Source organism: Apodemus sylvaticus, chromosome 18 (genome assembly GCF_947179515.1).
Source record: "Apodemus sylvaticus chromosome 18, mApoSyl1.1, whole genome shotgun sequence".
NCBI lineage: Eukaryota > Metazoa > Chordata > Mammalia > Rodentia > Muridae > Apodemus > Apodemus sylvaticus.
The window spans coordinates 42,403,577-42,415,938 of record NC_067489.1 but is presented as its reverse complement, the minus strand read 5'-3'; the positions used below and the strand labels follow the sequence as shown (position 1 = coordinate 42,415,938).

Genomic DNA, 12,362 nt, shown 5'->3' with positions numbered 1-12,362 from the left:
GAAAAGGAAACGAGATTTCAGTTTGATTCTCTTAGCTTGTACGCCTCGGGGAACAAGCTCAGTGTATCAGACACAAGACACAGAAGTATGTGTGCATCCATCCCAAGCCCATCACTCTGCAAACCCCGCCCCGACACAGTGACTATTTCCAGAATGTGAACTTGCAGTTTTAGTACACATCCGACATTCAAGGCAACAGAGTTCCAACAGAAGCAGCTGTACCATTTTAAATACATGCAGTTTTGTTTTGTTTTGTTTTAAACAAACAATCCTAACCACACTTCAACTTTCCTTCTGTAACTGTTGACCCTACTCTATGGGAAGCAGGTAAGGAAGTTAGTAAGGGGCTTTCGCAGGAAGGTCTTACTGGGAGAAATTCCAAACACCACTGGGCTTTGTACTGCCCGCCACCCAAAAAAATACTTATCAAGGTATATCTAAAAATAATAAAAATAGCCTTTTAACATGTTAAATTTAGTAGTAAAGGTAGCAGTGATATTTATATTGGCTTTATTAGCCATGAATAATAGAACAATGAATTATTTTAATACCGGCTATGCAGCAAACCATGTCCTTATATCAAACAAAATATAACTAATGAGTGCTAAAAAAAAATAACAGTTAAGACAAGCTATAACAATCAATCTTTGTCACCATTTTAAAGGGCTAAGGATTGTTCCTCAATACGAAAATGCCACCTTTTTTGTTTTGTTTTTTGTTTTTGTTTTTTTTTTAATTGTTTTTTAAAAGAAAACCAAGGCCTAACTTAAGGGTGTTTTTTCTCTTAGAAGGATTAAAAGAAATTCTGTGAGAGCTGAGAGGTTAGGCAATCCGTTTTACAAGGCAGAGCAGAACAACAGGCGTGGTTACTGCTGTGGCATCAAGCACCCAAGTGAAGCACAGTTATCACTGGTTGGGCTTTACCAACGACATTTAGTGATTATTAATGGGCAGCTGGCATGCATAAGTCACCTCTTGGTTTGCTGAGGTCAGGAGCAGCCAAAGATTCTTTTGGTGGCAGAGTAGAAAGAAAAGAAAACACCGATAATTAAAATAGACAGACGGCTGAAATGGCAAACCAGATAAGCACATGGTATGAATACAACGTGTCTGAAAAGGCCCAGGCTGCCGGACCTGCTGTCTTTACCTCACTCTTGCTAGTGATCACAAAGGAGGAAACCACGCTGCACAAACTAAACGGGATGTGGACATGGAGAGAGACGAGGAATGATAAACTAGAGACTTTGCTGTGAATCCTAGAAACAGAACTGCCTCAGGAAAATTATAAACTACAGATACTGATTTAAAAAAAATATTAATTGGTTATTTAAGGAACAATCTAAAATCACGAGCTATACAATGCACTACACACAGCGCACAGGAGAACCCTCAAAAGTGTAAATTCAGAGAAACTGGTGTTACACACTCACAGACCACCACAAGTTGACCGTATCCCAACACCTTACTCACTCTCACAATGAATTTTCTACTTATACTGTTAACCTTTCTCTAGTGAGCTCCTTAATTAGCTAAGGCATGGCCTCTTCCCATCTGCTCTGTAACTATACTCTCTCCCAGTGACCACATTATACACAGAACTCTGGCTCCATGTCCAAAGAAATGGATAGAAAACACTCAGGACCATGGGATGCTCAGCCTGGCTACGCTTCAGATTGGTTTCCTGTAAGAAATGAGACAAACATCTCACAGACTGTTGTGACATCTCAACAAGACGATGTGGGTCAAGTGTGACCTGGCAGGTAAGTCATCATCACAGTAAGAGGACTAGTCATCGTAGACCTGTGGCTACTTTTCTAAACAGGGGCAATGCTTTCTGTGCGACCCATAAAGTCCTTGAAAACTGTGACAATGAACTAATTTTTGACAAATTAATAGCTGACTGATATCTCTGGTAGGAGTTTAAATATAAGTGGAAAAGACAGATGTTTCAAAAATATGAGTAAAAGGAGTATTTAGGGAAATTATCCATGGAGCTTTTAAAAATCTACTATATTATACTAAATTCCTTTATAAATGAGGACCCGCAACTTTGTTGTACACTAAGCATTTGAAAACCCTTTAAACTTATGTGAGGTTCCAACTTTAAATAAAGATAAATCAGTAGAAATCACACTGAGGAGACTTTAAATTTCTGCTTCTTTAAACTTATCAATATTTAAGATATTGGGATGTCATCCTGTTTCAGCTAAAATCAGGTAGACAAAATATAGCTAACATTCTGATTCTCAAAATGAAAACACAGTACTTTTAAGAAAATAGATCAAGTCCCACAGTAGCTGTGACCACTGAAGTCACACTTGCCCTCCTAGAAATCTAGCAGAGAACCTTGCCTCTTCCGCCCAATTGTGCCTGCGACGTGTCCTTGCAGAAGAATCATGTGTGTTCACTGCTAGTGCTGTTTGAATACACGGGTCCTTTTCTGCTTTCACCGGTGGGGGCGGCGAGGGGGCACAGTGCATGTGCATGAGTGTGTGCACGTGCAAGAGTGTGTGCACGTGCAAGAGTGTATGCATGTGCATGAGTGTGTGCACGTGGAGGCCCATGGTGGATGTTGGGACTCATCCTCAGCTTCCTTTTCTTTATGTAGAGCCAACGAACCAGAGTCTTAGAGCCAGCTTAAGCTTGCTCTGAGAATTCTCTGCCTCTGCCTTACAAGGCAGGAAATATCAGCAGACCACCAAAGCCAGCCACGTCATTTACATGAGTCCCCTGGATCTGAGTGATGGTCCTCACACTGTGTGCCAAGCACTTACCCACTGGGCTCACTCTCCAACCCTGTGTGCGTGCGTGCGTGTGTGTGCGTGCGTGCGTGCGTGCGTGCGTGCGTGCGTGTGCGTGCGTGCGTGTGTGTGTGTGTGCGTGCGTGCGTGCCTGTGTGTGTGTGTGTGCGTGCGTGCGTGCGTGCGTGCGTGCGTGTGTGCGTGTGTGTGTGTGTGTGTATGTGTGTGTGTGTGTTTGCACTCTTGATGGTCTAGGTAAGACATTTGAAAGCAGTGATTTTCACATCAGGACATTTCTAGATACAAATCAACTGTACATTTACTAAAAACAAAGGTCCTCAGGCCCGACACAGACCTACTCGGTCAGAAACTGACCCTGGAAACCAGCCCCCAAGTCTTCAGCAGCAATCCATAACATTTAAAACAAGTGACACACAGACGTGCATACACACAGTTTCACAATGCACTTATACTGTGAACAGAAACGTCCCAAGATGAAGGGCGCCAAACCTCCCCAAAGGATGAACCACTTCAATAACAGGACAATAGGCAGATGCAGAGTGCCACACTTACAGTCACTGCAAACCACAGACACAAGACAGACCCTCATACCTTCTTTATTCACCGTGTCAACGACAGCGTTGACAAGGTGTATTACAGTCACTATGGAAGCTTGTAAAAGGCACAAAAGGAGCCAATTAGGAAAATCCTTAGTTAGCAGAAAACAGTGCATTAAGTAAAATTCCTTAATTCAATGCAATTTCTCCCCTAAACTGTGAAATATATGCTTTGAGACCCCTAGATAATTATGCGCGACCCCTGCACTCTATCCGCTAGTTACAGGTCTCGGGATACTTCAGATCAAGCGACAGGCTTGCCACTATTAGTCAAGTGAATGAAATAACCATGTTTTAGTAAAAGTCAGGGGAAAAGCTTTAGCTAAGTATTTTATACAATTATAGTTATGGAGTATATCAGGGGGAAAAATAAACAGATTTACGTCTCCTGGGCAAAGGATTATAAGCTCAAGGAACTGGTTTATTGTCTGAGAATAAGGAAATCTAGGGAGATATATATGCGACAAAATTTACAAGGCTGATTGTGTTCCTGTTGCTTAGCATATATTTCTCATGTCCCAGATGCTGTACAGATTCCCCATTGCATTTGCATATTATTTTAAAGTACCAACATCAACATGCATGTGCAGGTGAGCTGGGTACATTCTAATCCTGAGATCTAATGACTCTTTAACCTAATGCATCGAAGAGAACATAAGAAAGCAAGACAAGCCTCCTGCTGTCATTAAGGCTCCCGTGAGGGGGAGGGCAGGGGTAGTCCTGCCTTAGCTGGGTGGGCCGAGGGGACTGGAATGGCCTGTCACAGGGAGCTTTCCCGGCTGTGCCCCTGTGCAGCGTGGCATTCTGACCACAGGTTCTGAACAGGGAGAGAAAGGCGCCGTGAAAGCAGAGGCCTTCATTACCAGGAACACGAATGAGTCCTAGGCACTGGAGAGAGAAGGAAACCCAAACCTCCCTCAGAGCTTTCTGCGGGGCACCCCACTGACATCTGAACTTCAGCCCTGACTCCTAAACTACAGAACTACACAAGAACTGACTGTGCTCTTTTGAGCGGCTAAGTGTATGGTTAGCTACTAAAAAGGCTTAGAAAACTGCTGATGACATGATTTGTGCGAACGTGGCTCAGACTTAAAGTCTATGACTGAAAATGATTGACTGATGTAGGGATTAAAAACACGGACAGTCCCGCACAGCCTCTCCCTTACACTGCTACTGCCCAAAAATTAGCTTCATAACTAATCTGACAATGACTTCCCCAAAGTGTTTGAATGTTGTTAAGAATGGGGTTTCAACAATAACAACAAAAACAAAAAACACTAGAGAATGAAAGAAATTACTGACAAAATCCTTAAATGTGTTTTTGAACAGCACTGAACTTACTGCCAAAGTATAAATCACTTAAGCTGGCAAAACAAATTAATCCTGGTTTGTTCTTGATGGTTTAATAAGTAATAATACAACCATAGTCAGGCTGGAGAGATGGCTCAGCGGTTAAGAGCACTGACTGCTCTTCCAGAGGTCCTGAGTTCAATTCCCAGCAACCACATGGTGACTCACAACCATCTGTAATAGGATCTGATGCCCTCTTCATGTGTGTCTGAAGACAGCTGCAGTGTATTCACATATATATAAAATAAATAAATCTTTATAAAAAAAATACAATACTCTCCACCCAAGAATAAACAAGGGTGTGCTTTGAATAATGTAAGACATGCTTGACATCTTCAAGGAATAGAACATTTTTATAGTCATCTTTAGTAAAGAAAAGGGCTCTTCAAAGCGTTATAGACACATAGATCCAGAGACCCATAGATGTAGTCATTATAAATTAAATTACTCTGGTCATGGACTATGTTATTTTGGAAGTGATGGTTATTAGCAAGTTCCTTCTTTCTAATGATAGATGGATAAAATGATACAATACCCCTAATGTGTAAACACACTGCATTTTTATACAAGGAGAAAAATTAAAACAGAGCCCATACTTTCTGAGATTCAATTATTTCCAGCCGATAACCACTATCGTGAGGTTGATCATTTTTTTTTGTACAAGTACTAATGCGGCAAAAGCCATTTATCAGTGAGATCCACCCTGGGGAAACCAGATAAACAGAACTGGAGTCATAGAACCCAGTGCCAAACCTTCTTCGTTAGAAATATAATCCGACTTACTAGCCATCTCTTAAACTCTGCTCTCAGTCAGAACGCTCTGATCCAAATGGGAGCTGGGACAGCAGTGGTTGGGGAAGAGACAAATAAAACCTTGTAATACCAAAGGTATGACCGAAAGCGAACATTTCAGACTTCTACATATCTTTTCTCAGAGGGGGGATTATGTGTGTATGTGCATTGAATGTTCAGAAAAACTGCTACAGAGATCTCGACAAAAAACCCACGAAGCTTCCATAACACTTACTGTTATGCAAAAAAGTATAAATAATACAAGAGTAGCCAAACAAGGAAAATTAACATTTTTTTCTTTCTCTATTACTATAGTTAAAACAACTCTTAAGAACATTGTTTTATTTTACAATACTAGGGACTGAACCTAGGCCCCTGTGCATGCTAGGTAAGTGCCCTCTGACAGAGCTACCTTTAAATATTTTCCCCTGTGTAGGTTCATGCAAGCATTCATTGTCCATTTACGCCAAGGGAACCCAGGAACATAGGACATCTTCATACTTAATTAGGGAACCCAGGCTTATCTATGATATATGTATCTATACATCCGTATACAGCATAAAGAACACCAGCAGCATTTCAAGTTGGCCACAGCATCCAGTGTCAGCATCTGAAACTTACCGTTGTCATCACAGGACTCTGACTGGAAGGAGCTAAGGGACTGCACCTCGGACAGGCTTTCCCGGGCACTGTATGGCTGGGAGGGTTTCTCCTCCAGGGGTTTCTTGGAAAGACAAGGATCTAGATCCACCACTTTAGCTGAAAGGAAGAGAAAGTGGGTAAGCAGTGAGTTCCAAGTTCCCCCTGGTTCATGGTTACACTCCATCAGACAGTACCTAAGCTGTGCTTGTATTTGCGTGAGCTACAGAGCGGTGGCGGTGGTGGGGTGGGGGGTGGAGGTGGGGGTGAGGGTGGGGATCGGAGGTGGGGGGGCCAAGCTAGAGGAACACCCTAGGAGCAAAACAAGAAAAAGACTTGCACATATTCTCATCAGACTCAACAAACTAGAATGTCTCTAGAAATAAGCCTATAAAGAATAACAGGTCAGTTAAAAATCTGCCTTAAAATGGCATCTATAACTTTTTCTACAGCATCAGGTATATGCTAAGCCACAGATATAAATATTGCTTATATGAATTCTACCACCTTACTTGGCTGTAATAAAAAATAATTAGTATCTTACTGACTCCTCCATTATTTCTTGCTATAATAAAACACCCCCAAATCATAGTTGATAATGTGTATTGGTTACAAAGGTGGATCTAGAATACTAATTAGAAGACAACTAGATCTAATTTAATGAGATAGCTCCAAGCTCCCAATCCCCAGGCAGTAACTGGAATATCCAACTGAGTTTTCACGATCATTTCAGATTGGAAAGCATCACCATCAGCCCATAAACCACCACCGCCAAGCCAGGAACAGCACTGCCAACCTCGCTGGCATTTTGGCGAGACAGAAAACGCCGCGCCCTTACCGTCGTAGTCGAAGTCCCAGCTAGGCTTCTGTATGGAGTCGCTGTCTGAGGGAGAGTTGGAAGGCGGTGGCGGAGGCAAGTTTGGAGCCACGCTGCACACGGCCACGGCTTTTCGGTGCCCGTGCATAGACTCGGGGTTGAAAGTGCTGAATTCCGGATGCTCGGGGATAGCGGAGCCTTCAAATGAGTTCCGGTCAAGGTTGTTTCTGGAGTCACTTGGAATGCTGGGAGTGTAGGAAATGGGACGGACAGGCACCTGGGGCGGTATGTCAGAGTAGATGTTCTTGTTCAGCTTCGAGTCAAAATAAGGTCTCTGCAAGAAAGCCGTGGTTGGTCCCAAACGTTTGTCCTCGGGTTCAGCCTGGTGCTTCTTCTTCCGCCCGATCATCTTCCGGCAGAGGACAAACACCACCACCAGTAAGAATATCCCGGCTATAAACACAATAATCCCTATCCCCTCGGCCAGTCCGATATTCCACGGGGTGGACACGTAGTGGTTGGGCGTGGCGTCCTCGCAGTGTTTCCCTCTGTACTCCTGGCTGCAGTTGCAGTGATAGGAGCCGTGTGTGTTCTCGCAGAGGGCCCCGTTCCGACAGGGGTTCCCCGCACACTCATCAATGTCGCTCTGGCATCTGACAAGAAGAAGGAGAGAGCTTTGCAGCACCGGTCAGGGTCAGACTGCGCCTGTCCGAGAATCCTTCAGCACGAACACTAAACACGCTAAACACGCCCACATTTCTTTTTTTTTTTTTCTTTTTTTGTTTTTTTTTTTTCGAGACAGCCCTGGCTATCCTGGAACTCACTCTGTAGACCAGGCTGGCCTCGAACTCAGAAATCTGCCTGCCTCTGCCTCCCAAGTGCTGGGATTAAAGGCGTGAACCAGCACTGCCCGGCACACCCACCCTTCTTAAGAGAGGCCAAAACAAAGCTGGATGGGAAACGTTCAGAAAACATCCACAATGGGAGGCAGAAAAGGCCTTTTGTGGATTAGTTACACGGTCATAGGCTGAATGTATATGTGAGAGCCAATCGAATCAAGCCAGCATCTAGTTGCATTTTTTTCAGAATTAATAGATAACTAAATCAATTCAATGGGCTAAAACATAGGCTGCTCTTAGGTCTCACGGTCAAGCTACCATTTAGAAACTGGGAAGCTAAGGTTCGTTTTAACGAGTTGTGTGTGCTATAAACCGTTCTCATAGGCCAGATTAAATTTCAGTGAAAATGGTCCTGCTTGGGATTATGATGGTCCTATAAGACCTATGAGGGAATAGAAAACACACTCTCCATTTAAAAATGTTATCCCTTCTGGAATTAGAATCCTCCTCCTACGCATGTCGCCATCACAGAATAGATCACAGACAGTCCCTTCTGCTTTTCTGAACAGGGGTACGTGGGGCTGTTGGACACATCCACCCTGGCTTCTGAAGCTCTTTCCCATTTGAAAAGAAAAATAGTCTATTTGCAAATTATGAGCAATTATAATAAAAACTCTGAACACTGATATATTCTTGTCAAATATACTGGAATATACACTGATTAAAACTGGGGAAATCCACAAATGTACCAGGGCCTCAGAACTAAGAGCAAAATTCAGGATTATAATGACTCCAAGAACAAAGCGATATAGAATAACTACAGGCAGGCCGCACCAGCAGCCTAATGAGACTGAGGGGGGCTCATCTAATTGTTCTCCGCTAGGCATTTAAACATTACGTGTATCCGGGAGCTTTGGTGTTGAGATAGGGTCTTACTACGTGGCCCTGTTTAAACTAGAACTCACTAGATAGACCATGCTGGCCTCAAAAACTCAGAGATCCACCTGCCTCTGCCAACTGAGTGTGCCGGGATTAAAGGAGCGTGTCTGAGCCTGATTCCAATAAACTTTTGAAAAGAGCATCTGAAATTAGTTTCTTATGCGTTCTTCTCAAGGTATATAGGTATATATTTGAGATATCTAAATGTCTAAATATCTAAATCCTGACCACCTCTTAGGCTTATGCTGGGGATTAGTATAATTAGTATAATATTAATTATATAATATTAATTAACTAGTATAATTCCTATAACTCAAAGAGGAGAAAACCAGCAAGGTTCAGATGCTGGTAATCACTGTGAGAGACCGGGATTAGTACCTTCTCATGGAGAGATGACATTGTGTCACAAGTAGTTGCTTTAGGAAAAAGAATGCACCCTCTTGACAAGCATTTGCTACTTGCCAAGGACCCCACACTCTCTATCTACAAATAGCTCAACAGGATAGAACCAGAGCGTTCTAGCTTTACTTTCATCTTTCTGGTCCAGTCTTTTGTCTCAAGACTTTTGCCTGCACATCGTAGAAGTGCCAATGAGAATCACCATATTCTGACAGGACGCAGCCCGACTTAATGAAGGTGAGGAAACAGTCAGCACACTGTGGAAAGGTGTGGCAGACACGAAGCTTCCAAGAAACCATTTACCTTTCTCCCCTAAAGCCCGAGTCACACTGACAGACGGCACCATCCAAACTGTCATAACACGTCCCGCCATTTTTACAGGGCTCATCTTTGCAGTACGGACTAAGCTGACATCTAAATAAGGAAAGAACACATGCAAAAAAAAAAAAAAAAATGCCCTGGTGAGTTCACCGCAAATAAGAACAGACAGCATTAACAACAACGAACACAGAGACCCATCCTGTGCAGGGCTCCATGCTCTAATGTTTAACCTTACAATTCATTAGGAAGGAAATACACACGTACCTCTGACCAGTGTACAGCCCCCTGCACTGGCAGACGAAGCCTCCGCTGTCCACCATGCACGTCCCTCCGTAGAGGCAGGGGTTGGAGGAGCACGGGTTGACGCTCACCTCACAGAATGTCCCTGCGTACAAAGCGCTGCACTTGCAGTAATAACCTACAACACGTAAGAGAACAAAGCATCCAGTCACTCAATGACCGCAAAGTGTTTTATTTCCTTATACCTTAATGCTTAAGTGGAGATACAGTTCCCCAACTGTATGGGAGTAAAATTCCCATTCTCTCCAGGTGAAGAGTTATCCATATGGGTGGAATACCTCTTTTCTAAAATACTGGGACCAGAAAAGATTTAGACTTTGGAACTGTTGGTTTTTTTGTTTTTTTTTTTTAAAGGATTAGTTTTTTTTTTTTTAAATAGATTTTACAGCTGGAAAATTTTTAAACTGGAAATCAGATATTCCATATTCCAAATGACTCTAAACCTGGAAATTTAAATAGTACATTAGGGGGTCAGAAAGTTCTAGGTTTGGGAGCATTTTAGAATTTGGAATTTAAAACTTAGAATGTTCATCCTGCGTAGGCTCAACAGAGAAGTAACTAGATTTACAAAGACACAATCAAGGCCAGTCGGCAACGGCTTTACACCCACAAGTAGTACTCCCAGTGATTTGCCGTTAGAGAACAGGGCAAGAGAGTTTGCTGTTCTCCCTTAAAAGCTGGACGTGGCCCTAGTATATCTTTGGCCATGGTCACTACTGCGGGGAGGAAAAAGAACATGGTAAAGACTGGTTTCTTAGACCAGCCCAACGTTACAATGCATGCTACTGAGTTCTGACCACATTATCTGTAACCAAGACAAGAAGTGATGGCATCAATGAATAGGAGGCAACCAATTCTACTCGGGAAAGTTGCCTTTAATGTGCATGTGGGTAACATCTGAGGGAGGGCAACCTCACAAAGCCTACCTCCAGTAGGCGAGGGATTGCAAACACCTCCATTCTGACACGGGTTGCTGGAGCAGTCTTCTGTGGCAGCTAACAAGCACCCATGAGATAGGTCCACCCAGTCTTCGATGTGAGCATAGGCTCTCGGTTTGTTGTTCAAAGGCATCTCCTGCCCATTCAAATAAATGGAGTCCATGCAGCCCCTGAAACCATTGGCCACCTGGGCGCTTCGTCCATGCTTTGTCCCTTGCTGCCGGAGGTGGCCACCAAAAAATACATAGTTGTCCAGGTTGAGGGTTTTCAGAGCCCCTGGGGCTGTGCCCGATGCAGTGTGAACTTCATCTAGAACCAGCTTGGCATAATTGCCCTCCACTTCCAGGGACACTGCATGCCACTGCCCATCGTTGACCTGAATGCTCTGAACAGAGACAATTCCAGGGCCGCTTCCACAGTCAAATTTGTACTGCAGTCTTCCGGTATGAATCTACGACAGGATAAATAACATTCACACACATATGATCTTCAGCATCAGTCCGTGCAAAAATCTTTAAGAGGGGTATGTTTAGTTGGATGGAGGTAGGAAGAATATGAGTTTGCATTTAGATGCTGGGGATAAAACTCATTTATCTACTGTACAAATAATAAAAATGGGATCATCTGGGGGCTCCCAAAGGCCAAATGTACATCCAAAATTAACACGGACGTGACTAATTATTAACTGCTAACTGAACACACGTGGCATTCACACACACACACACACACACACACACACACACACACACAAATACCATGTAGGATTTCTATATAAACTGACAGAATTAGCAAGGTATAATGAAGAGATTTGAATGTCAGCTGTCACGTGTCTTAACATTTTTTGTTGAAGAATATCAGAAGTAAATTTCTAGGCTACTGGGGAGCACAAAGAATTTTTGACTGCACCCAAGTGCCAACGTCACCCAGGGCATGAGTCCTTGAGACGTGGAGAAAAACCACCGTTCTTAGTTTGTTTTTAGATTTGACCATCAGGACACAGGATAGAACTTAGATTTCGTAGTCTCCCTCGGTCTGAGGTCACAGGATGCGTGACGCCTTACCTCCAGGATACTGTAGTCAGTCCCCCGGGCGTACATGACGACCGCGTGGGAAGAGTAGGTTCTTAGGCGCATGCTCAGTTTCATTTCCAGCCTGTTCTCGTTTTCCAGCAAACGGTACTTCACAAAGCTGCTTCCGGTAAAAGTTATGGATGAGCTCCCTACGGGTTACAGAAAAAAAGTCTGTCAGCACCAAAGCTTAAGCACACCATCAAAAGTGAGTACAATCGTCTTCCCTCCCCAGAGGCTGGCTCTTTCTTCTTTTTCAATTTAAAAGCTGCAGTAACGGGGAAAGGTGTCTATTGGCTTTAAAAGAAAGCATGGCACAACCGAGTTTCCTCAAGGAAGAGGCAGAGCTCTGCATCACAGAGAAATTAAGTCTAAAATAATAACAAAACTAAATATAAAAGTGTCCTGTGTGAGTTATTAGTAAGCAATTTGAGGAAGAAAAAAAAACAAAACAAAAAAGGAATGTAGCCTCAAGATGATTAGGCAAAATCCTGTCAGGCAAAAATACAAAACCATCCCCATTCCTTCAAGAAGATGAAAATCCTATCAGCCTCCAGAAATGAAAATTAAGTTACGGAGAACTGACTAAATAAAAATTCAATT

The 12,362-nt window shown here is 43.1% G+C and overlaps 1 protein-coding gene across 3 annotated transcripts in view; it reads right to left on the bottom strand.

Moving 5' to 3' along the window:
- Positions 1-12,362, bottom strand: part of Fat1 (FAT atypical cadherin 1) — a 123,104-nt gene that overhangs the window by 1,437 nt on the left and 109,305 nt on the right. For 2 of the 3 annotated variants that reach the window (XM_052162117.1, XM_052162116.1), the window contains exons 21-27: positions 11,754-11,911; positions 10,681-11,143; positions 9,719-9,872; positions 9,437-9,547; positions 6,978-7,609; positions 6,122-6,259; positions 973-1,008 (exon numbers count right to left, since the gene is read on the bottom strand). In XM_052162117.1, coding sequence (XP_052018077.1) covers positions 973-1,008; positions 6,122-6,259; positions 6,978-7,609; positions 9,437-9,547; positions 9,719-9,872; positions 10,681-11,143; positions 11,754-11,911 — 1,692 coding nt within the window. The remainder of the gene's footprint in view (positions 1-972; positions 1,009-6,121; positions 6,260-6,977; positions 7,610-9,436; positions 9,548-9,718; positions 9,873-10,680; positions 11,144-11,753; positions 11,912-12,362) is intronic. The other variant, XM_052162118.1, reaches the window with a different exon arrangement.